This window comes from Amblyomma mixtum, chromosome 1 (genome assembly GCF_055824585.1).
Source record: "Amblyomma mixtum isolate Tamu chromosome 1, ASM5582458v1, whole genome shotgun sequence".
Lineage (NCBI taxonomy): Eukaryota > Metazoa > Arthropoda > Arachnida > Ixodida > Ixodidae > Amblyomma > Amblyomma mixtum.
In genome coordinates, this window is record NC_143012.1 from 289,755,077 (window position 1) to 289,781,814 (window position 26,738).

General features: G+C 43.2%; 2 protein-coding genes across 2 annotated transcripts in view; one reads left to right on the forward strand and one right to left on the reverse strand.

The window, feature by feature from the left end:
- Nucleotides 1-7,145, reverse strand: part of LOC149371999 (uncharacterized) — a 69,533-nt gene extending 62,388 nt beyond the window's left edge. Inside the window, exons 1-2 of the mRNA XM_089566363.1 lie at nt 6,957-7,145; nt 6,163-6,212 (exon numbers count right to left, since the gene is read on the reverse strand). Coding sequence (XP_089422489.1) covers nt 6,163-6,212; nt 6,957-7,051 — 145 coding nt within the window. The 5' untranslated portion in view covers nt 7,052-7,145. The remainder of the gene's footprint in view (nt 1-6,162; nt 6,213-6,956) is intronic.
- On the forward strand, nt 519-25,637 carry LOC149372000 (cytochrome P450 3A14-like). Its single transcript, XM_089566361.1, has 14 exons — nt 519-652; nt 4,326-4,422; nt 4,615-4,667; nt 5,613-5,709; nt 7,844-7,969; nt 8,678-8,915; nt 10,304-10,434; nt 11,198-11,285; nt 14,663-14,732; nt 16,525-16,633; nt 17,075-17,166; nt 21,734-21,874; nt 22,509-22,671; nt 25,513-25,637. The coding sequence occupies exons 1-14, from the start codon at nt 594-596 to the stop codon at nt 25,588-25,590; spliced, it is 1,542 nt and encodes a 513-aa protein (XP_089422487.1). The 5' UTR covers nt 519-593; the 3' UTR covers nt 25,591-25,637.
- The last annotated feature ends 1,101 nt before the right edge of the window (nt 25,638-26,738 follow it).

The window sequence follows — 26,738 nt, forward strand, 5'->3', positions numbered from 1 at the left end:
GTCAAACCTATAGACAACCTGCAGAACCCAAGCATGCGCTGGAAATGTTCCATTGAACGCCTGAAAACTGCTGACGTCAGCCGCTGGGGCAGCTACAAACCGGAGACCCCATTATGAACTTTGCTTTGTACGGGGTTGCGAATTTTGCTCTAGCCTTCCAGAAAATGAGAAAATACGGCTGCAAATAAGAAGGCGGGAGTTGTAAAACACAAAAAATACAATTCGCGTCATAAGCATGGCATATAGCTCTCTTTATTCTTGGTCTGTCATGATCTCATGATGGTCTCATGGTCTCTTCATCGCTGCTTGCTCTTCTCTAATGGAATCATCCTGAAATCAAATTATCCACTTGCCCGATTTGCGCCAAAGCCAGTACAAGAAATGGAAATAACAGAGAGAACATGTTATTGTTTTTTTTTCATCGACCACTCGAGTGGCCAAGTATTCCGTGCCGCGAGATAAATGGCCGACGGCAGTGAATGCTCAGTCGTCGCAGCACGTATCTGCGCTCTCCGCGTATTCCCCTCTCCACACGGGCAGCTTGCGTAAAAGTACCGCTTCAGGCGCACGTCTGCGGAGTCGGCGGTGTCGACATGCTGGCGACAGTGGTGCTACTCGGCTTGGGCGTGTGCCTTTTCACAGCACTCTTCATGTGAGTAAAGAAAAACAGAGCTCTGATCTCGTCTTTTGTTACGAGAATGGGTAATGCCACACTCAGTGCCGGTTTTGAATTTATTTATTGGTGGTATGAGCTCCGCAAAAGGACGGCACAGCAGGATATGGCATGCAAACGCAGCTGCCCGCGTTAGCTACCTTCATGCCTTTTTTGCAACAAAAACTCCCTTGCCTCCATGCAGATTATTATCCAGTAGCGCAGCATCGACGGATGTCGGCAGAGCCTTGCTCATTCTATGCTTAAATCCTCGCTGGTATAAATTAAACGCGGGGTTGTGGTATCTGTATTTACCGAATTGTAACTGCGTATTTGGGAACTGAGCCGCATTTTACATTGAAACTATTTTCAAACGTTCATTTGGACTACCTTTTATCGTTAAAGCGGCAGTAATGAGTGGGCAAACCAATTTTTATTTTCAGTTAAGTTTGATTGGTTGGCTTTTTGGCGGACCGGTTGACGTTCCTTCGACAGTAAAGTACGTATTTATTGCCGAGATATTTAGATCTGAAAAAAAAAAAAACATTTTTTCCTTCCACTCGATTCGAACTAGGGATGTTGATGACGAGGTTAAACTTTAAGAATAATGCAATCATGATCGCTCGCTGAAGGTGTACAGCAGGTGTATTCCCAAAGAGAAAATACTGGACGTTTAAATGGGCTTGAGCGGCGATGACTGTCGTTGCTTTCTTGGTATTCGCTGGATTTTATTTTAAAACCTTCATTTCTAGCGTAAACAGCTTTTTTTTTCTCTTAGCACGTCATAGCAAATAGATGATTTGGTTTCGTTTACAAGAATTTAACGTCCGAAAGCGACTCGGGCAATGAGGGACGCCGTAGTGAAGGTCTCTGAAAATTTCGACCATTTTGGACTGAAGAGCCTGACACTGACATCGCACTGACATCGCACAGTACACGGACCTCTATCATTTCGCCTCCGTCAAAATGCGACCTCTGCAGCCGGGATCGAGCCCGCATCTTTCGGCTCAGCAGCCGAGCGCCATAACCACTGAGCCACCACGGCGGCCCAACAGACAGAGACCAACGCCCGTCGTTTGTCCTGCCTTTGTCATTTTGTTCTGCTTGGTTTATTCTGAAGCTCCCGCTTACGGTTTCAGCTACAGTCACTTTGAAACTTTTTCAAGCGTATTATATCTTGAAAACAAGATTGCAGGTTTTTTGCACATCTTGCTGGTTCACAACCACTGTTTCCACTGGCTTACCTTCATTCTCTTTACTCGTCTGTGCATTCTTCGCACATAACATGTGCGCAGTGACAATGTGCGTGAACCGCTATTTTTTCTCACAGCCTGGGATATGACTAGGCAACAGACGACACTGATACTGTTTTTGCAGGTAACGTGTTATTTAACTTATAAGAAAATGACATTCAATGGAATAAGCTATTCAGTGTGATTGTGCGTATTCATGTTCTGTTTTTTCCCTTTTGCTTTTCTCACTGCTTACATTTTATATTGTGGTAAATCTTTGCGGCTCGCACTTCAGTGTTTGTGAACGTGTACATTTAGCTGTGTTTGTTTTTTTGTGTTGTAATAATATGGGCGTGTTTAGATAAGAACGGTACGTAACCGAGGTCCCGTGACTATTCTTTGTTTTTAATGAAACTTACTTATGTGATAGGCAAAAGGGTCGACAGAAGGAAATCTTACTTTGTTTTGCAAGAAACGTTGTAGTTTTTATCGTCACCCGTGTCCTACATCGCTGCAAATTACTTCGGTGATTTCGCTGAATGTAAATAGAGAGCTCTCCCGCAGACCGGTAGAAAGAAAGTGATCTACATCATCAAAGGCTCTCAATAAGCATCATTCAATGAAGGTAGGCACTTGCGTACGTAAGTTAGAGACTGCCTCGTAGGTGTCGCAGTTTCTGCGAAACAACAACAGCTCCTTCGCAAAGTGAAAACATTCCACAGGATTCTGAAGTGGCACTCGAGCTTTGTTCATCTGTTTTACAACAACGACCTTCCGAGAAAAAACACTTCGCAAAAAAGACCGACGCTTTGGCTCAAGGAGAACACCTTTACTATACTGCCGCAAACCTTGAGAAATCGCTGCTAAAAATCACTATGAATATTTATATTTGCAGTGGTATTGTGACCTGAATGCTCGACGTAGACGTTGGTGAAGCTACATTGATTTTTAATGCATTTAATTAAGATGACACCAGTTATCTGATTTCACGAAAGCCAAACTTTCAACACACCGTACGTCATGAAATTTCTTCCGAAAGCGTGCAGCTATCGTGTAGATCGTTTCAGCGTTTCAGCGCCTACAAACTAACGCCGCAGCGACCTGACCATTGCTGACTAGTTAAATTACTTGAGTTCCCAAAATGCACGCAGGAAAAAGACGCCAGATTCGAAGTGCAGCTCCGTTAATGCATATATATGTTTAAAAGCCACGATGTTCGTCCCAGTTGCAGTCGAAATGTGGCATTGACTAGATGCGCTCATGTTCAGGAAAGGGCGACAGTATGCATAGGCCATTTACAAAACTGTCAGCTAGTGGCTGTGCTGCAGTAGCTTGACAAAAAATATAGCTGTTCACAACTAAGAGAATTAAAAGGGCGGGTTGGTTTACATCAACAACGTGAATCAATCCGGTGGAAAAAAAATAATAAAAAAGTGTAGCAAAAAAGGTTCAGATACCATAAAGACTCAGGACAAGATTTCAAAAACGGCTAAAGAGCATGCCTGTTAGGTGTTCGATAAAATATTGTTTTTTTGCGTAGGCCCCACACAGATAAGCTCCCTGTAAAAACATGGCTGGACGCGAAAAACATCAGCCATCAGCTGATTAAACAATTTCACTTTATGGAAAAAAGCTGGCAAAAATAGGACATACATTTATGGTTGCTGGGACGACATTTTTCACTGAGACATCCTCTAAGGCACTTAAAAAATACCTACCACTAACTTCTCATGGCATTCCATACCTTTCGGTTCAATACGACGGCGGGCTTTAACAGGATTTAATTATGGTGCTTAGCCTACGCAGCCTGAGGAAGAAAAGAATGGGAGCCACGCATAAATATTTGTTGTGTGTGTGAAAACTTCACCGGTAGTGTGAAATATTTGCGGGAAGTTACCAGAGCCCAACGAATGCACTCCGAATGGTTGAGCGTATCTAATGATTTGGCAGCTCCGAAAATATTTTGTGTCGACGCGCGAAGTAAAGCAGGTTGGCACGTCTCTTTTTTTACGTATACTGTTTCCGAGATATGTCCGGCCAGGCAATAAAAAAAAGAAACAAGAAAAACTGAATGAAGAGGTTGCACGGCTGGCTGGCAAGTGAAAGTTCGGAGGTTCGATTCTTCGCTCGGTTCTAGTTTTTTTTTCTTAAATGGGAGTACATTCACTCCTTTAGAAGTGCCTGCGCCTCATAAAAGAATGCGGCGGCAGGGGACCACAGTTACTCTATAGGGAGGGGCTCCTAGTATTTCTTCACTTATGGCACTGTACAGCAGTTTTACATATCTCCTAGGCGAAATTGACATCCTTGTGAAAATTCTACCCTAGTAAAAATGTGCGGACTTCCACGCCGTCCAAGGTCATAATTTTCTGTACGGTATCAGTAGGGCATAAGCATAGCAGCCACAGGCATGAAGTTTGCACCATTTGTTCCAATTTCAGATGGCGGCGCAATCACTTCAATTACTTCAAGAAGATCGGCATACCCGGCCCGGAACCAAACTTGATATGGGGAAACCTTCGGGAATACCACTCCATGGTAAGGTGAAACGGAACATAAAGCTTATTTCTCTTTCTCACATTGCACAGAAGTACGACAAAACTACAAATTTTAGGCAATAAGGAAGAAAAGAGATACAGTGATAGTCGAATTATAGTTCTTAAAATATTAGAACAATTTATAAAGCACCAATGTCTATTGATCTCAGCCTTGGTATTTTTTTCTCAACAGGAAAGATACAAGGTCATCGGAAAGTGGATCGAAAAATATGGCAGCGTGTTCGGGTAAAGTGCCTGTGTCAACTCATTTCGTTTGTTGTGTACTTAACTTCCTTCACGCTGTATGGGGGAATATTTTTGCACATAATTCGTGTTTTGTTTATCGTAGTGAACAACGAAACTCAAGAAAGATGTTATACCTTAGAAAAGGTTGGCGTTGTATTGCAAAAGACAACCATCACAATACCCGAGTAATATGACAAAAAAAAAAAAAACGTTGGAAGTCAAAATCTGTATAGAGTGCTGCAAACAATAGAGAAAAAAAACGGTTGTTTATATAAGCTCTTATAACTGCGTCACGTGGAGTAGGCTGATGGGCGCTAGGTCTGCGATTGATGACATTCAACTGGTGTTCATTTTATTTGTAAAACGTCTTTCACAAGGGGACCTAACATTACGTATTTCAGTGAAAATGGCTTAGGCTAATGTTGATGCTGAGAATGCCATCTGTGAGGAGGTAACTGATGCCGACGAAAATTCGAACGAGTCTTCTTCACCGCTGCTATAATACTGTAAGAAAATGTAAGTATCCCACATGCAATTCGCTTACGTGTTTTTCGCGCTGTGCAATGCGTGCAGAGACCTATATCTTTACAAAGCAGGAAGAAAGATCAACCAGTGTAGTTTCAGCGCTAAACATAACGTTGTTGCCGTCCAATAACCTCACAGACACTCACGAGAAAACAGCACTTTGGCCACAAAATGCTTTTTTTAACCAGCACTTCCGATGTGCGGCAGTAGACTCTCCACTCACTATCGATCGTCCTTGCAAATGATTATCTACATTCTGGTTCCTTAGTAGTAGTCCTAACTGCTTAGCGGTTTAATCAGGCTAAAACTGAGTATCTCAAGTACCTCGGTTCAAGGTAGCCTCAGCTCAGTTCAGGGGAAATACGTCCTTGACAAACGTCCTCTTCCACTGATTTGTTTCGCATGGTTTCCTTCCCGCAGGTTCTTTAATGGCGATGCGCCTTTCGTCGTGCTCAGTGACCTCGACTTCATAGAATACGTGTACGTGCGTAATTTTCATAACTTCACCGACCGTGGGGTAAGTGCATCGTTCCTACTTTCCAAATGATATGCTGCCTATTATTAGCATTAGCGCGTATTAGCGCGTCGATGAAACTTGGATAACATGCACACAACTCATTTGGAAGGCGGAGGAGTTAGAAATTACCATCTTTTTTCTATTTGGCACAGAGAAACAAAAACACCCTTGCGATGGCTAACCATTTGCTGCTTAAGCGCCATGACTCGCTCAGGAACAGCGGTGGCAAATGCGAAATAAACACGCGTAGGATTTTTCGTAGCATTGGTCACGTGGGGCATCTTCGCGCAGTATGTTTCACCATAGGGCAATAACACTGTCCTGGACGGCTGGTCTCTTTTTTTTTTTTCGTGCGAAAGCCCTATTTTCCTCCTAACTTGGAAAATGCCGGTGTGTTGCGAAGCCTTTGAAGTTAGTCACGTGATAGGGTAATGGCGGGGAAAATAACGAGACCTTGAATGAGGGTGACCTTGGCCAACACGGTCGTCTTCACCAGCTTCCATCTGTGCGCAGGTCACGAAAGGAAAGGAACAGTGAATTCAGTCGCGCTTTCAGGTGTACAGCGTTGGTGTCTTCATTCAAAAAGACAAAAAAAAAAAAAGATAGAGAGAAAACCGCTATACTGTTTTTCTTATCAGTTTTTTTTTCAGAGCGAGTCTAATCCACTGAATTCTTATAAGTGCTTAAGACGCCTCCAACTAAGCAGTTACCACATTTTTGATATCGTGTCCCTACTCTTCCCGGTCGGCCAGATTATCCCAAAGTTGCTTAGAAAAGAAAGAGAAAACACGGAAATTAATATTAACTCAAAGAATCTCTCCAAGTGATACGGGTTTTGTTCCCTGTATTTATCGCCTATAATACTGTGGCATGTTTATTCATATGACCCCACACAAACACGTAAATTCAATTTTCTTTAAAATTTTGATGCAAACACAGGTACCTCATGAGATTTTAGGCGATAATAATCCGCAGCATGCTACAAAGGGGAGAATTTTCATTATCAGACGTAGAGCCATAATATTAGCGCACAGGTCGGGGACTGTTCGACAGGTTCACGCTGCCCCGGGCCTATCGGCAGCGCCTTTAGGACGTTCACGCCGCCAGGGCTCTTACAAGCATGCCTCGTTTACAGGTTTCCTTAAGAAATGAGTGCGCATGCAAATTCCACGTAAAGAAGGATTACACTACATCTATAACTAACTTGAAAGCAAAAAATTAGTTATCTTAAGCTTTTAGGGGCTTACGTTCTGCCATACAAGAGTAAAGCCGTGTTGTTGACCACCACTGTTGACGGGGTATATATAGACCGGGCCGGTACCGGTACCGTTGGGCTGGACATTGCGAAGGTATCGTGCGGACAGGTCGATGAAGATACACCTCCCCTGCAATAATGAAAACCATTTACACGCGAGGTTCCATGTTCAAAAAAAAAAGGAAAACTTCACACGGAACGTGCATCAGGAAATAAACCATCTATTTCCGCCTTCATAAGTACAGTACCAAAATATTCCTACAATTTAGGATAGGTGTCTAAATTTTCAATATTGCATCCTGAGAAGTACGTACATATGTTAAAATTGCTCAGCGTCGCTCACACTTGTCTGAACAAATTAACTTTAACTTAACTTTATTGGCCCAGACACAAAAATATTTTGCGAAAGTATATGTAAAATATATAAAGTGTTTGCATAGTACAACACACCTCGTCCCGCTGAAGCGGTTGTTACGAAAGAGGTTGCAACACTAAGAGAATGTGGGTAGGACTAGATAGAAAAAGGGAAAGATTGGCTTACGATTACGATAATAGACAGAAAAAAGTTATGCCCACGCAAACTGAGTGCCTGTCGTGACTGAAAAATACAATACTGCCAAAATCAACATCAAATATATAAATTATAGTGCCCGATGCGATATAAAATGCAGCACAAAAGTACAGAAAAGTAAATTCTTTAAAAAATTCTTGAGCACATTGCAAGAGAACGGCAGCTTAACCTAAACTGATTATGCAGTCAAGTTTGTTCATCAGATTCCCTCATTTAAATGAACAATGAGTGAAGATAAGCCACCAGGGGGTTATCTTTGATTTTATCGCCCGTTTTGTAGCTTAGAAGCAACACGTTCGACTTTGCAGTTGACGATGATGACTGACCAGATGCACCCTGTCATCGGGAAATCGTTGCTGCACGCCAAAGGCGCTCAGTGGAAGAGCCTACGAGGCGCAGTGGCTTACAGCATGAGCACCGCAAAATTAAAAATGGTAAGCTGCCGGCGTCTTTCGTATTTTGCCTACTTACGATAACAATGAATTTTTTTTATGTACATATTTTTAGCACTTACAGTCAACGCTGCAGTATTGTAGTACTATCTTAATTTATCTGTCTAATTATTAATCTCTTGAGCTATTTTTGTGTCGCCTATCACGATTAAACTACGGTGTACAGCACTTAACGAGCTAAAGTAAAATAACTGTAGTGAATATTCAAGCATCGCACACAGCTGATATGTACAATGAAATATGTCATATTAAGTTTTTTTTTAATAGGTGTTTCGTTAAAGCGCCCTATCACCCACTTTCATTCCAGCAGAGTGGAATATTTTGTTTATTATTTCTTTAAAGGCCCCAAGTACGGTGCATTCTATGAAGCATATTGCTGCTTTGTCTCTCAGAACTGCCTGTCGACTCCAAGTCCGAACTTTGCTCTCGACCCTAACTGCAACGTACCTCCGTTGCCCACGGTGTGGCTCGCGCTTTGAAGCGTCCAAGTATGTCGGGGTACACCACCTAAAGCCTGCAAACCAACGTTGCAATGAAGAATTCCTCCGGTATAAACTGAGCCCAGTCTTGATCGGAATAGCGTCTTCCTCCCACTCATACGGCTTTATAAAGTCGCCGTGAAGCCCTACAGCAGTTAGGTGTGCCCAGCTTTTTGCACTGACTGGCAGTGTTGTTTTCTTCACGGCGCAGACAATTCCGAGCCTCAAAGAAGACGCTGACATTTTCATGGAGTCCCTGGAGAAGTACGCCGACACGGGCGAAGAAGTACATATGCTGCACCTCTTCGAGCAGCTGGCGATGGACTACACGGCTCGGGGGGCCTTTGGCATCAAGGAGCGCTTTCAGGGAAAGCCCGACCACCCTCTCTTTGACACGGCCAGGAAAACGTTCAGGGGTATCATGAAGGGAGCCCTCCATGTGATCGCACGTACGTCACGCATCAGACTACTCTATGCCGAGGCGAAAGACCTATTTTCTAAGAAGCCATAAAGATGGCCATTTGTTACCACACAGATAAAGATATGACAGAAGCCAACAGCCACAGAAACCAAGGGGCACACGGGATTTTTTTTAAGTTATTTATTTTGTGGTGTGGATCAATTTAGAATATTACTGAATATGTTATCGTTTAAAGATAACTGAACAACCACCTGCCGCCGGAGAGGTAGAGCACCGGACGCGTAATTCGGAGGTCGTGGGTTCGGATCCCACCGGCGGCAGGTGGTTGTTTTTTCTTCTGCTTTTCTAATCAGTTATCTTTAAACGATAACATATTCAGTAATATTCTAAATTGATCAACACCACAAAATAAATAACTTAAAAAAAATCCCCTGTGCCCCTCGGTTTCTGTGGCTGTTGGCTTCTGTCATATTTATAACGAGCCCCTCATCCCCTTCCCTTGTTTGCTTAACAGATAAAGATAGTTAGTTAGTTATATGGAGTTTTATGGCGCACAAGCAACTGTGGCTAACAGATAAAGAGTAGAGACAAAAATGTAAAAGGGGTATCAACAGAAAATACAAGGCATGCACTAAGAACTACTAGATTATTTAGCAGCGTTTATAGTGCATCCTTCTTCCTTGAGCACGTCCTGTGATCTTCGGGGTCATTTCAGAAGGGTACCTTTTTATGGGGTTGCTTTTAATGTCTTAACTTTCGTCGTGCTTTGTCATTAGTACAGGACATAAAAACCTGGATATTATCAGAAATCACTCGTCACAAATACTTTCTTTTGCGTGTATTTTGATTCTGTACGTATAGTTTTTTAAACACCTTCATTCCGCGCCTCGCGATTAGCATTTTAGCTGCGCCCAAAACTGCTTGCTTGAAACTTTAGGCACTAATTCGACTTGTTTTCCGTCGACTCACAAATTCTTTTGCGACAGGGTTACGCTATTTCAGTGCAACCCTTGCCTTTTCGAAATAGTAATTATGTCTTTCGTGCTCTTCTATAAAGGAATTATTTGTTACTAAGTTCTCTCGTGGGAGGCAAAACTTAATTATCGTGTATTCATTTTTAACTATAAACCTAGCAGTTTTTTTTACAGTTCTGCAATGAATTAAGGAAATATAATAAAGAAATCCTGGAATATCGTAAATTTCAACCAAAGTTATAAATACCTCAGCATTGCAGCCTTAAAGAACTCGAGCCGGTTAAAAATAATCGTCAGCCCTCAGCTACGGTGGCTTACGTTTCAGATGTTTTCAGCCCCTTTTGCCCTTCTCTCAGAGGGTTCGCGCGTCCTCGACTAGTGATAAAGTTACTGCGCTTTTCCTGTTCGCTCAAGACTTGTAATATCATTTTTTGCTTTGCAGAGAGTACTACGAGGCTGACAGTATGGATGAAGCCGTTCTACTGGTTCGTTTCTGCCGTTGGAAAGTTCACTTTTGAAGATCTCGGCAAGGAGACGACCAAGATTATTGAGATGAGAAAAAAAGACCCGTCGGTAAATTGTGCATTCCTCCCCATTCATTTTTCTCTGTTGACATCTTATTTTTACTGTATTTGTGAAAGGAAGAGAAGTGTTTACTTTCTTTAAAGATAAATCGCCTGTCATCAAATATTGTATGAAACCAGGGAATAAACATTTGCGTCTTACGCAGTGCAGTACAAAGCAGCGGTGAGAAACAAGCGTTCAAGCCACTGGGGCAGACTCCCACACTTCATTACAGCGCAGCTTGCAGCTGGGATAAATATTTCAGTTCACAATCAAACATTCAGCACAAATAACGACGACGGACAGGTCAAATAAACCTAATCACCTGGTGCACGGCAGCGGCAAGATAATATAGGGCCTTGGACGCGGGGCCCATCCTCCCTCATCGGCTGAAGATACCTCGTTACTGAGCTATAAATGTTTCATCAACAGGACCAGCAACAGAACCTGTCCTGTTCCCATGATTTCTGTGTCTGCTGTCGTTACCAATGCTAGCTTACTTCAAGACGTCATTGAATCCACACTCAAATACATTATGTAAAAAACGGCTTCGAAGAAACGTAAAGTACTACACGAATGTTATTACTGTCAACAAATTTGACTGCTGGTGGCAGCAAATACCCTGTTCTTGACGATACGTACACATATTCTGGACCGACTGTAGCGGAGCTTTTTTAAGGTAAAGCTGCCCATGTGAGAACGTTTTAGCGGGTGTGTTCGCTGTATTATTTTACTTCTCTTTTATATCCCCCCCCCCCCCCCCCCCCCGCAGCTCCGAAAACCTGACATACTGCAAAATCTCATCGACGCGGAGTACGTTGAGGACTCCGAACTGAAGGATGGCACCAGGCGGAAGAACGGTAATCGGAATCCGCATTTTTTTATAGCGCAGCTATTCTGTTTTTCTGTTGATCTAAGGTCGTTGACGCACTTATTGACCGCCAGTATTCTACTTGAGCTGCTTCACGTGCTCCTGCTTCTGTCAAAGGCTGCTACATTTTGGCGTGAACCATATAAAAAAAAAAAACACCGGAGAGTGCGTAAACACTAAGAATATTAACGGAATTAGATAATTTGACTTCGAAGAGGGCCGAAAAGTGACTGAAATCAGGCAGAGTTCTAATTAATGAGACGCTCATCTCAATATTCTTGATACAAATGATGTTAAGGAGAGAAAAGTGTCATTTCTAATTATCCCCCAGTTTGAATTAAGTGGGGTTCTGACCAATAATATTTACTACTTACAACATGAAAATGTGCCCGTCGGCTAAAAGAGCCCTTTTATCTCTTTGGGCTTAAACATTTCTTGCACTTAGAGCATTCCCCGCATTTAGCTGTTTGTGGTTGTCTGTCTGTCTGTTTGTCTGAAGCCTGCTTTGCAGCACGCTGCTCCCCTGCGCACCACGTAGTGGACATCCTGCCCACGTGTGTGCGTATATAGACAAATCGCGAGAGTTTTCTCGGGAAGAGTAATCTGGGTTTCAACCCAACCCAAGTCTCACCGAATACCAGCACCGAATAGATGGGCAGTGGCGCTTTGCTTGATCGCTGCACCACTGCGCCATGAGCGGTGCGAGGACTCCCAGGAATGTATGGATGTAAAGGAGAAAACGACCAATTCCGCATATATGAGCATTAACCCATTATAGCTATCCCAACAACTGTCATCCGTGAGCACAGGATCTTAACACATAAACCGATGTGAAAACCGAAGTGCTACAACACCAAATTCGCATTCGACCAAACTGAGTGAATAATTTTTTTCTACATTTGCACCATTTGTTGCTTGCAATATGACAGGGCGTTATCTCGATCGTGGATGGAAACAAAAAAACTCCGCTATTGATCATTGCCTCCTTTTTACATTGAACAATGAAAAACACTTGAGCGTAGTCAATCGACTGACGAAGGAAGCCAGAAGGGTGAAGAAAGCAGATATACTAGAATCGCCTAGGGTTAACAACCTCCCTGCACAGCACGGAAGCCGAACATGAAGAATGGCAAGACAGACACGACACACCATTGTGCGTGCATTATCGCCTTAACCTGTGTCCTACTTCAGTGCCGTTCAGTCAGCATACGAGATAAACTCGCTCGTCAGGCGGTGTTATCAAGTGTTCAGCTCATGCTTTCCGCGCCCGCCCCTGTAGACCTTGCGTGACATGTTTTCGCCGTATGCCAGTTGCAAAAACAGAAATGACGACAAGAAATAAATGAAAAAACAGGATAAGGTGCGCGACACGGTCACGAGATAATTTCGATTTTCTGTAGTTATCACTGTTACTAACTTACATCTCCAGTAGCTGGTTAGCCCTTCTGGAAAAAAGAAAAAACACTCTGCCGAGATACGGGACGCAGTGCACCAAAAAACCCCGAAAAGTTTTCAACGCACAAATACCAGTGGTTGATTCTTTAGGGGCATGTATAAAACTCAAAATGTTAAGAAATATAATTATGTCCTTCACTTGGAATCCAGTTCGTCACCCTTAACGACCATGTAATGCCTTCGCATTACATGCCCAGCCCAACGCATTTCTTCTCTGTGATTTAGACTTTGATGTCATTAACCTCCGTTTGTTCCCTGACCTCGTCTGCTTTCTTCCTGTCTAATGTTACACCTATCATTTCACACCCTATGTAGAAGAAAAAAGATTTGGAGTTCTTACTATCTTGCTCGCAATGAATTTCTCTGGTTCATGGTAGATATTCAACCTGAGGGGTTGCTGCGTTAACAGGCTTCCTAGGTAGAGATGATATCTGACGCACGTTCCGCACTTTGCTTTGGCATATTTTATATTTAGTTGCTCATTTTTGCAGTGCATAGAATACTTATCAATTGGTTCAGAAATGTTATACCACCAAGATGGTGAATGATGGTGTCGTCCAGCGATCACAAAGAGAGAAAAAAAAGAGAAAATACGAAAAAGTTCTATGCCGAAGCGAAAACGACGTCGCAGTCATCACACCTTTGGCACTTACATTTTTGCCTTATTCGATAATATTTTAAAGTTTTATTTATTTATTGTGAGCCGCCACTAGCCTTCTATAGTGGTGCACTGCAGTGGTGCATTGATGCAAGGTGAGGAGTCGGATAAACCTGTTTTAGTACAAATTATATGCTTCCGGTAACTGCACCATAAAAAATAAATCCTAACACTGCATGAAGCCTCAGTTGCGCTCTTCTCTGTGCTTTCGAATTTAGTTTGCAATTCTTTAACTGCTTTTGTACCTTGATAATACTCCACTCTTTTTTTGGCTGCCTTCAATTCTAATTCGTTTACAATTCCATTATGCGATGGTGCTTTTGGAGCTTGTAAAGTAATGAGTATAAATAAATAAAGAAAGAAACAGCAGGCAGGAATACTACTCGGAAATACAAGCCTAAAAATTGTAAGTGAATTCTGACTTACAATTTTTACAAGTAATAATAAAAAAAGAAACTTGAGAGGACACTCAAGCTCCGCCTTAACAAGGATATGACGATGTAGCGTTAACGGATCCCTTCAGCAGAGTGGTGGCCTCTCTGCGTCTCATTTCGCAGAAGCTGATACTGTTCTTTATTTCAACGTCACATAACGCTTAACCCACCCTTAAGAGTACAATGCGATATCATTAGAGATCCCTTGCCCGCAAGTTTCTACTCTGTGTCGCCTAGGTTCTGCCTACATGTTTATATGTGCGGAATTGTTAATTCTCTACTTTACAGTCATAGATCGCATGGAGTCTCCGTACCGAGTGTTGTAACGCTTAAGCGATGCGCCACTGCCCCAGGAAGGTGGCTGTTTCAAGAACGGCCACCCGTCGGACTTGTGAGGTCCAGGTTGCTCTTCCCGAGCAACCTCTCGCGATCAGTTATCAATTTAACTGCACATAACACGGTGGGCAGTTTTCTCATAATCCGGTGGGCAGATTATGATGACGTCACAACGTCACGACGCCTAGGTGATAGGTGGGCCACCTATCTTTTCACTCACAACGCCACAGCTGCCGCCTCAGACGACGAAGGATTTTTTCTCAGAATGGGAGATTTAAAGCTGTCGCGTTTATATGCGACCAATTTATGAGCTCTGTTATGCGATGAATAAACCAGAATAATAAATAAACAAGCTCGTCCATCCGGCAATGGTGCTTAGCTTGAGTGAAAATTGCACTAAACACCATGATGTGCCGTAGGGCCTCTGCATCAGTTATTCGCAGCCTGATAAGGGGTGTGGTGACTGTGTGTTTTATTGCGCAGGTTTTGCCAAGTCAAGGGCACTGACATCCGATGAAATATGCACTAGCTCAGCTGTGGTGTTCATCGGCGGGTAAGAGCTAAAGAGATTTAAAAAACTGCTCACTTTCGCCATTCTTTCCACTGTGTGAGATTAGAAAAACAAACATTTCGAAGTACTATAAAGGTTCGTGGAAAAGTTGTTCGAAGAAAGCAAAGGAGCAGTAAATCTATTGCGGTTTAGAAATCTCTGACAAATTCTGCCGTGGGGACATTATATTTTCTTTTAATGAAAAATGTAGCCGGTGTTAATAATGGTTTAATCCCGGCAGGTATAACGTCAACTGATTATGTCACCTTTTGAGAGCTCTAAGGCGACCTTCAGTCAACGACAACAATGAAAAACCTTCCAGAATTTATTGCTCCTCTTAGGGGTAAAAAAGTGTAATAGATCTAGCACAACCAGTTTCAATTCTCCTAATGACAGCGCCCAACCAAGACTCTCATAGATTATGCAAGCCCGCAAAGTACGTTTTTCACTCGCGCCCTTCTCTGTGCTCTGCCAGGTAACGTTACTTTTGGTCAGCAGGCGAACGAATGTTAAGATTTTTAGTTACGACAAACAACGGCGGGAATGGCGACGCGATTTATATTGCATACTACTATCACCGCCATCATCATTATAGTCGGTATCAGTTGCGGCCGAAAATTTGATTCAGTTCAGAACGAAGGCTTTTCCCAGTGGGGCTCAATCGGCCCAGTTTTCCAGCAGGTGTGGCATACCTTACCTGAGAGTCCCTTGCACGTCTGTCACTTCGGTACAGTAAATAGTGTACCGAATAAAGTAAGTAAAAGAACACAAGAAGACAAGCAGCAATGTCGCTTAGCGAAGCCGCGCACATTGCGTGTTGTGTGCGCCAGTAGATGGCGCAATCTAGATCATGGAGCTAATCCTAACGGGACACTAGGCGGCTCAAAACACCTTGCTTGCCAGCAGCTTATTGAAACAGACCTCACTTGGCATGACGTGGGACGTACGGTTAGATGTTTTGCAGCTGCTGCGAGGGTAAAAAGCTGTATCTATAGTTTAAAATATTTCAGCCAGCCTGCACAGCTCCTGAAGTCGCTTGTGTTTTGACCTATATTGATGCTCATTAAAACTGAAAAGATTATAGCCCACGCCAAATTTGAATCCTTAGACCGTAACAAGCGATGTGCAGACGTTGCGCATTTGTAACGCAGCGAATTTTCACCCCGTCATTTCCTTTCAAGTCCAGAAAACCTGGATAAACGCTACTTGTTTGCACCACTACCACCACGTGTCGCGTGGCGCTGAACACTCAAAATCACCACGACAATTTGGAATTTTTGGTAGATCCCATTGATTATCTATGGCCATCGGTAAGAGTTCGTGTGGGCGCAAGAAGACTTGCATAAGTGAGATTTTTTAACGAGGAGGAACAGTCGGCATGATAATCATCATGTTTCGGCAGAATATCTCAGGGCTCTGTTGTCTCAAAATGAGGAGTCTACAATAACCCCATTGAGTTACGCGGTATCCGCTTCCGGCGGACAACAGATGTCGCTAGCTGCTGAATGTGTAGGAAAGTTGGGCATGAAATCTATTCTTTATTCGTGCTTCATGCCAAGTAGGCTTATTTTTCTTTTTGTCACTTTCAGTGGCAATCGACAGACGTCGTCCATTCACTTGACCAGTTAGCAGTTTCAGCGATGTTAGCAACACGATAGTGAAAATAATAGAAACATTCTTTGCAGCGTAATTCTGTTCACATTATTGACTAATTTTTCCCTTTTATTTTGGCTTGTTTAGTCTTGGTTAGTTAAACTAGTATACACAGCTTCCTCGTTTGATGCATTTATTGCAGCTTTGAGACGACTTCTACGTCACTGAGCTACATCACCTTCGTTCTTGCTAAGTATCCGGATGTTCAAGAAAGGGTCCGTGATGAAATTTTGGAAGCGGTTTCAGATTCGGTGAGTGGCTTCTATTTTTAAGTAGCCAGTGATCTTCGTTACACAGCTTTATAAAGGCAAAAACTAATTTTAATGCATGCGAAGTGCGTCTTCTGTGTCGAAAGCTGCGTAGGAAAACGTCCCAAGCCTGAGAGACGTTCAATGCCTGCAGTCTTTTATCACCCAAAATCAAACAGACGCACAACATTACATCTGTCTGCATGTCAAAATCTGTGTTACAAAAACAATTCTACCGATTTTGCCAATACATGTTGCCGTTGCAGTGATGAACACCACATATCTTGCAGAAGAGTGTTTCAGGGAAAGAGTCGCAAGCACGAAATTTGTTTAGCGTGACAGCAATGGGCATTTTAAAGAAACAGCTTATAATGAAACGCTGCTCCATCGCGATTACTCTCGAAATATAAACTGCTACTTGGCACTGCTCTCTTTTTTTTCTAGGGCTCCCTTGATTATGAAACTGTCATGCGAAAACTGAAATACCTTGGTCAAGTTGTAGACGAGACGCTGCGACTGTTTCCTCCGGGATTGATGTACGTAAGCCTAATTCAAAAATTATACTTTTTTTTTGTGCTACGCAAGCAATCCTAACCTGACGCACTATCTGCTCTGTGATAAAAATCGACTCTCTGCCGTAACATCCGGGCACAGCGTTGAGGGCAGAAAGTGAATCACTATGATGGTCAACCACACGTACGTAGATCGGGTGCGCGGCAGGATTGCTCTGGCCATCCCAATCAGTAAGCAAGATAGTTACTGCGGAAAGGGGCGTGGCCACTCCCCTCGCCTCATCGCGGCACATGCCGTCTGCTTGTCACTCTCCCCCCCCCCCCCCCCCCGGCTTGGCAGAAGGCAACTTGGCAGCTTAAGAGTTCCACTCGAACAAAAATATAAAAAATAGTCGTAAAAATATCAAAAAATATAAACAAAAGGCATTTAGAAGCATCTAAGTGTTCGGCCGCTATATTTATTTTACTGTGCTCCTTCCCGAGCCAAGCCATCCAAAGCAGGCTTGTGTCAGCTTGGGCAAAATGTCTGTTTAACCCAAGAAATACGACGCTTTTGCAACTGAGAACTGCCTTCCAAACGTTAGGAAGTAGTGGTTTTAGAGATTTGCTTGCTTACTACCTCATGGAATATTCGAAGGAAGCTGAGGTGTCGTTAGCAAGTATACACGAGAAAGCACACTAATCGAGGTAGAATGACACCTGTGAGCTTCATGCACGCGCCCTTTTTGAGAGCGTGTGGAATGGAATTGACGACCTTGTATTTTCTAGCTCATGAGAGCAGTTATAGATACAGCTGTAGGAAAATATTCGGGCTCCTCGCATTGATACGGCTTGATACGCACTGATACATGCGCTGATACAGTCGGCGCATGAGTCTGACTCTTCTTCCGTCCCGTCCATCAGCGCTGTTTCGTAGCACCATTCATACGGCTTTCAGCGAGGCCTGCCGGAGAGTCCCGTTTGCCAGGAATTCGTGGAAACTGATACAGATAATGAGCGTTTGTGTGTTGTACTTATAATATTGTACACAACAGTAAGGACGCATACTGAAAAATATAGCGAAGGCCAGGTGAAGTCTGAAGCCCGGATTACAAACAGAAATAATATTCTATTTTGTGTCAGAGAGTAGCCATTGCTATGAAGTTGATACAGTTACAACGAGATGGTAACAAATCATAGAAACTTGAATGCTGGTGGCAAAACTTCACTAATAGAAAAGCTTCAAGTAACAATGCATGATTATTAATTGGGCCAGTTGGTCGCTCAAAGCTGTGCAGCGCTAGACGATAGAATCTCATATTTTCCACCAAGACCTATGAAATTCGGCAATTTCCGCTCGGTGGTCGAGGGAAATGTTGTGGTCTACACCGCAGTGCAGACATACACCAACGCTTTTTAATCTTATTAGAAGCATGAATTCTTTATACCTGCTATGTAGAACCATGCCGAGTTTCCCAGATAATTTGTGCGCATATAAAAAAATACTAAGAGGTGTCCAAGAGTACTTCCGCGCTCTTTTTAGGACCGGCACCCACGATGCTGTAGAAGGGCCATCACTAAGCTGATCCAGACTACACTAGAAGTTTTAGATGTCAAGAATTTCCGTATATAATATTCTAATCGTAGAGCATTTCCGGCACCGATAATATCATTGGGGCCCAAGAAATACACTACAGAGTTTCACAAGAAAATAATTTTGCCAGTCTCGGGTGCATAAGCATTGTTATCACTTTGCCTAGAGCGTTTTCGCGCTCAGATGCAGGAGTTTCCATGCCACTTCACCAGAATAGTTCTTATTTCTGAGTTAAACCACAGTGAGAAGCACGGGAACCCAAAGGAGAGGACTAACGCAGCGGTGTCTATGTTTTTCACGCTGGTTTAATGAGTATGAACGCTTGCCGCCAAGCCCACTGTGCTGTCTTTTTTATAATGTGGCGTATTTGCCTAGTATAACACTAGCGGGCTATACTTTGCAGCCACCGACAACAGGCGTGCCAAACACGTACACTAGGATAACCTTAACACGCCTGTATAACCTGAAACAACACACGCCGCGGCGTATACGTGTCTCGTTATAAAAGTGGGAGCTGCAACATTGGGACTATGCAACCTTCTCTTTGTCATGTCGTATAGGTTGGACAAATATCAAAGGAAGACAATGTCGCGTTTGCACTAGGGGTGGGAAATATTTAAAAAATAAAATACTTGCGAAGTTTTCTATAAAAAATTTGTGTTCGGAAATCGCAGAAACGCCAAAATAGATATAGTAAAATTGTGACCGACTGCAGGAATATAAACATATTCAAGGCAGAAGTTTTTCTTAAAGAGAACTAGTTTCAATTTTTTATTAGACCGAAATCAGCATAATTGTTTCACATTTCTAGAGCAAGGTTTTCAAATTTTATATATGAAGAATAAGTAAAGAAAGATACCAGACAAGCGAACCAACCGCTGTCAAAATAAAAGAAACGAGTCATTAATTAAAGGCGGATTCTTATGTGTTCTACATTTTGAGCGCGTTTTTCCTTTTTCACAGCGTCCTGAGTGAAAATAGCGTTATGGCCTACAACCACCGCGCTCTGCTTTGCTGGCGCGTGGTAGATTCTACTTCGAAGAAACTTAATGGCATCGATGCCTTTAGTGCGAAAACAATATTTAAAGGGGCCAAACCCAACCAAGAATCTAGCGGCATTCCTGACCTTGAGGCTGCAGATATAAAATAAATATTGCCGCGACTGAGTTTCGAACCCATGGCGGCGCGAACCGATCAGCTTCGCTGGCCACTGAACGAGAGAACTATGCTGTCGGTTTTGTTTTCCAACGTGGTATTTATTACAATGGCGCGATGTTTTATGTAGATGAGTTATCTACACAGATGAAGAAAAGAGTGGCACATCAACACACACAAGGAACGAAGCACGAGAAAAGAATCAATTCGGATCACATAGCTAATACATCATAATATGACACATCGAAGCAACAAAGAACTAGAAAAAAGGCAGTGAACAACAAAACACTAAGAGTGAGTGCCACCCCGGTTCAAACTCGTTCTGGTGATACAAGTCTTTTAGGCGTACAATCATTCTACAGAAAAGGTTTCAGCATAAACAACAGATTCACAATGTCGGTTCATCATGCGTACGTGTTTTCCACAGGCTGTGTAATGCAATTAAAAATAACATATCGAAGGGTTCATCAACAAATGGTAGCGCAGTTAGAAATCGTATAGAATGCGGCGCCAGATAGGGTCTTTTTTTATTGTCCGTTGCATGATGTCCCAGAAGAGTAATGCATCTTTACTCTCTATAAAACAACGCTCAATCATTTCAGGAGCATCACAAAGGCGACGGTTCACCGTAGACACGAAAATACCCTTTTTCTCTAGCCATGTTTTAACGGGTAATGTCTCAGTGCGCAGCTTAAAGAAAAATGTTTTTGTACATGGCAAGAGAGGCATTTCATGTACTCTCTTGAGTACGTCATGTCCCGGTGAACCAAAATACCCAGAGGATACATTGACGGAGGAAAGAGCATAAAGATCAAGTCTTTGTACAACCGTTTCCTCCACACTGAGAAAAGAAACTGTGGAGAATAACAAACAAGTAGGAAACGAACAGACAAACGCACCTCGTGCGTGAATCCCCACAAACACGGATGATCAGAAACATTAGAAAATAAAATAATGCTCGGCAAAGCATTATAGTGTTCCAGAAAAACATGAAACGTGAAACCATCTGTCGGACATGCAGTTTAGTTGAACTAAACTGAGGCCGCCAGCGCTTACAGGCCGGAAAAGGTTATGACACATCACTGATTCAAAACACAAGACGAATCCCGCACAGATGTCGCGAAAACTCTGTGGAAACGTTGGATTTGAAGTCTTGTGCCATGAATAATTGACAGTACATAATGAAATCTAGTGGCGAGAAACAGTTTGTATGCGGTCGCCCTATCGAAAATAGAGACCGTGCGGTACTAAAGTCTGAGCGTAGCGCTTAAAAGTTGGCCCGCAGACTTTCCAGTAATGTGCACTGTGTTTCTAGGCACTCAAAGAAACGCCAAGGTACTCGGGCGCTCATCAGCATAGCGGTATACAATGCACACGTACGCCAATATGCTACCGCCGAAGCCGATCACGCCTCGTGTTAAACTGCCACACACTCTCGCGCTGTGCATTTCACGCCATGGTCTTCATCAACTTCCATTTGCGGCGCGAAGAGATCAAATCAGGTTAATCTCAATCAGAGGTTAACCTGAGTCTAGTCGCGAGACGTGCCGACGACCCAGCAAAGCAATGCCATGAGCCAACCAGGCTAACAATATGCTTTCGCACGTCTACTCGATGCAAGCACGTTAAAACTCTACTGTTTTTTTCATACAAAGCGGAGTCGTGTCGTTTGTTCGTAAATATCGAACTTAGATTCACAGGCGGGGGAATGGTTGCAGAACTGATACTTGACCTTTTTGGCTCAAGGATCTTAAACGTAGCTCGTTCCACATAAGCGCACAGGTCTGACATGACTGCGGTATGTAGCTGCATATGCTCTTTACGATTACGCATGGTAATGCCACAATGCTTCGATTAATGCAGATTTGTGACGAGACAAGCCAAGGAAGACTTCGAATACAACGGCATGAAATTCAAAGCCGGGACAAACTTTATGGTGTCACAGTACCATCTTCAAAGGGACCCACGTTACTGGCCCGACCCCGAAGAGTTCATTCCGGAAAGGTGCGCCGGCGAGGAAAATGACCACTTATTTGATGCGTACTTTCTGTTACAAACATGCACCGAGTGCGGTGCGCTGATGTTCTTTTTGTGTATTTCAGCTTGTTTCAAACTGACAAAAAACTTTTATGTTCAGCTCTGGAAGAACTTCAACAGGGCGACTTATGTAGAATGCCTAACAGTGTTTGAGACATTATAAAAATAACAGTTTGCCGGTAGGCACTGTAGTTGTTCCGGAAATGACTCGTAGTTTCCATGAACTTCAGTTTAGATGCACTGCCTTGCTATCGTTGTCATAACAACTTTAAAGGCAGAATTTCAAGGGGCGAAATCGTGCCCGCCATATCCTGACTTCTCTTTCCCATCCATATGAAACTTGTCCTCAAAGATTGATCCTTAGTGTAGGTAAGTTACTTTTCTCCTTGCAGTGTAATAAGCATAAAAAAAGCAGAAACGCAATTTTTGGTGATATTTATGCGACTGCTACGGCAGTTGCTTCATTTATGATAAATTAAAAGAAAGAACTGCATTACTAACGGAGTCGGAGAGACTACAACAGGAAGAGGCAAGCTATCATTTCTTTCTATGTTTTTCATGTAAGCTTTAGCAGTGGTGATAAACGATTCTACGACTACAGGTTCGCTCCGGAAAATGAAGCCTCACTGAAGAAGACTGCCCATGCACCGTTCGGAATAGGACCGCGAAACTGCGTCGGAATGAGGCTGGGCCTGTTGAACGTGAAGTACACGATCGCGAGACTACTGCAAAAGTACCGTCTAGAGCTCGGAAAGTCTCAAATGGTGAGTGCCATCAGCAGGGATACTAAGAGAAAAAAAAAAAAAACTTAATGCAGCTATTCGGCTCGAAAGTCTATACAAAACTAAAAGTGAATTCCTTCAGTGAGATGTAAGCTCTATTGCAGTCTATGGCTCTGTACAGCGTGAACCACCGGGGAAGAAAGAGAAGAAAAAGTAGGAATGTATTAGCCAGCCATAAGTCTGGCGGATTGCTTTACACATGGGGAGGGGATAAAGCAAAAGGTGACAGAGAGAAAAAAACGTAGAAAGTGCATAATATACTTTTAATGCTTGCTGCCTTAAAGGGTCAGTCTACTGAATTTTATCGACCATATTTTCTTTGCGGCAACCGATAGCTCTTTACTAAAATTACCGTTTAGCCAGCTGTGGTTCCAAGGAGTGCGGTAGAACATTTTAAAATAGAATTTATTAATGTGGGAACACATCTGTATGAGATGGTAGTCTCATCTGGCAACCATCTGGATTTCCGCCGCGCGGCGACAAACATGGCGGCGCCCGTCGAAGCCGGACCTCTCGCTTCGGACTGAATTCTCGTTGTTGCTGCCTTTTTCAGTGCGTTCACTGGCGATAAATGGGGCGCCTGTCTTTCGCTTCGTCCCATCTCGCCTATAAGAAACCATATAAGAGATAAATTTGCTTTATTTTACTAATCAGAGCGACGATTCTGCCGCTCCTAGGCTTAAGTGGAGAGTCGGTTTGTTTACAGCAATGGTTCCCGTCCTGGCGACCAGATGGCGCCACTATAGGCTGAGTTTATTTTTGCGTCTCTGCTAGCATACGCTGAACTAAAAGTAGGAATGTGCCTGCGTTTTGCGTACGTGTAACTATAAATATTCATGTGATTTACAGAAAAAGCAAGCGGTACGCCTTCTACAGTTTACTAGAACAAAACGTGCATTTCTCTGACAATGGGGCATACAAATCGCACGTAGTATATTCACTTATGCTTCTACAAAAAGAGACTACCACTTTCTTGAACAAAATGAACGTTTGGGGTCGCCACCATGCATTTTTACGCGACTTTTAACGCCGAAATAAAATATAAATTCCCGCCTAAACCGGGCGCAGATCCCTCGTTATTGATGTTATAGGGTGCCAACTACCAGAATATGCCATTATTTATATACTCATCTCGGTGAGTAGACTGACCTTTAAGCGTTGAAAAAGTTCTCTAATGGTTCTTCTGGGGCAATTAAAGGTGAAGTATGCGACACAACATACCGGATTCCGTGAAAGGTCAAATGGGGAAATTGAAAATTACACCATAAACACGAATGAGCTTATAGGTAAGTAAAAAGTGAGTAAGCTGTGTAGTGAGTAAGCTCCCCTTTTAGAGGCAGGATATGCTGCCGAAGTCCCGAAGTAGATTTCGACCACTAAATATAGGGAATGCTTGTTCTTGACAACGGAGGCATAATCGCAATGCAAAAGCACCGTAACTTGATGCAGTTAGCAATGGAATGAAGCTTTTAAAGGCGACACCGGCGGCCTTGAAGTTAGCGAATAGAGGAGGTGGAAACGTTGGTGAAAATTTTTGCAACTGCAACAACTTCAAAAGTTTTGAAGAGAGAATTTGTTTACTTACAACCTTGTTTATTCTACATTTTTAGTTATGGAAATATACCCCAGGCCTTGGGCAGAATGCCCTGTCCTAAAAAGGGTCTGCTGTAGAAGTCAGCTTACTTGCTTTTTACCCCCATGCAGACTGATTTGTGTTTATAGCGATAGAAGAGCTCAGCCTGATTTTTTACTACACTTGGTTTCTCTGTGTATGACAACGTAGCGTAAGTGAGAAACTAGTACTAACCAACGTTAACTGCCACGATTTGCGAGGCTTTTATTTTTCACTTGTACGAAAAAGTAAGCTCAATAAATACGCATTTCTCAATTTAGCCCGCTCCCTGGTAGAACCTCTTGATTGCGTGTTTCCATGAAATGCAGCTGGTTAAAAAAATCAAGATGTGCTTTCATACTGCTATTTTCGCGTTTAAACAGTTTCATATACACTTCTAAGATATAAATTTTATTGCATACATGATGCATGTCACGATTATAAAGCCTGCGTGACAAGAGTCTCCACCGACTTAGCGATTTCTCTGTTTCTGATGCCGCTTTGCGGATATTCACATTCATATACGGTTGTTCTGTGTGCTATATGCATATGCCTCTACTAGCCTACAGGTGTTGCATTCTAGGGAGAAAAAACAATAGTGAGAAACGTCGCAGCATTGGCCGATACGGCAAATCCGTTAACTGCCTTAAAAACGGCAGAGACCGATGGCATTTGCATGTAGCAGAAAATCAACACTGATGGAAGTTTAGTCTGTTTATTGGTTGCTGGATCTGTCCGTTTAAAGAAGGACACTTTACACTCCTATGAGTCGTCACTTCAATGTTGACGCAAAATATGTTTTGGCGAAAACATGGTATATTCCAGTGTTGCCCATCCTAAAGTAGAATTTTTCTGGTTTAGACGTTTTGATCAATCGACATCCCAGCACACGAGGTATCTGCGCATGTTAGAATCTTTTAGTGGCATTGTGTTGTTAACCGTAATTTTTATGTAGGCGCCCCGTGTATCCTCTTGAGAGTATGTGCGGTTTCGCGTCGCTTACCTTCTAAAAATATATATAAAAAAAGCAAGCAACACCTTAGGGCCTTCGAAATGTTCCTGCAAAGAAAGCGATAAGAGCGAACCGCATGTACAAAATTGTAAGGTTGCGCCATAAGCGAAATCACATGTTTTCTTTCATTAGGCTTTTCTCATAGCTGAGCGGATTTTTTTTTTTTTTTACTTAAGGCGTTTGAATTCATTTGTTTCAGGGTTCCATGGAAATCGAAGCGTATGGCATGGTTTCGGCTCCTGCCAGAGGTCCTTGGGTTACACTCCACCGATTATGAAGAACCGTATGCAAGAAGACAAAAGGTGAATAAAGAGATGCTTACCAGTGCTGTTGAGTCGAACTACGAAAACGTGTCAAATAAGTGTAGGCTAACGATCCGTTTATACAGGGCCATAACATCACATTTTCCCCCTTTTCTATCAATGACTTATCTCTGAGACTTGTCGTCGGCTTCTTGCTGATAGTCCAGAGCGCGCTAACCGACAAGACTCTATGGTACATCGGTTTATATGACTAGTCGAGCCCAATTATTTCGAACCCGGAGACTTCTAATTGTTAGTCACATCGAACACACACATTATCCCCATGAGTATCCTGTGTAAAAGAATATGAAAGTCGCCCAGTATATTGAACTGCAATTTCGCCTGTCGTACAGTATATTGAACTGCACGTCGCGCCCTTACAAGTGGCGCTTCTCTTAACTCAGTGCCAAGCCTAGCTTGGTCGCTTCGTTATGAAAGGGGTCGGAGAAACTTAATTTCAACGAGCCATTGAAAACATGGATCCCAACCTCCATCGAGGCAGAAGAGAAGCGAGGGCCGACTTCATCGAAAGAACATACGCTCCTCAAGCCACGACCGTGTATGCAGACGCGTCTTGGAGAGGAGGAGACACCAAAATCGCTGTGGCGGCGGTGGTCGATTCGTCTTTACGCGAAATGACCAGCGCGTCTCTCCGAGGCTGCACAGCTGCAGAGTCCGAGGAAGTAGCCGTTGCTCTAGCGGTGGCGGAGGGCTATAGAACCGGGCGGTCGCTAACAATACTCACCGACTCTCAAACAGCCTGCCGAAATTACATGAATGGCAGGATAGGTCGTCACGCGCTCCGTATACTCCTCGCAGCGAGCGACAGAATTAAACACCAGGAAGAACAAAGCGACAAGATCCCACACAAAATTGTGTGGGTACCGGGGCACACGGGGGTGGCAGGGAACCAAAAGGCCGACAGGATAGCTCGAGGATACATTACTTTCCGAGCATCCGATGAGCCCGCGGAACTCGTGCCAGCACCCAGGGATTACTCGGCCATACTACAAAACTACAGAGGCAGAAGATTGCGGTATCCCCCACCGCACAAATCTCTCAGCAGAGAGGAAGCTGTCACTTGGAGACAATTACAAACAGGCTCTTTCCCAAACCTACATAT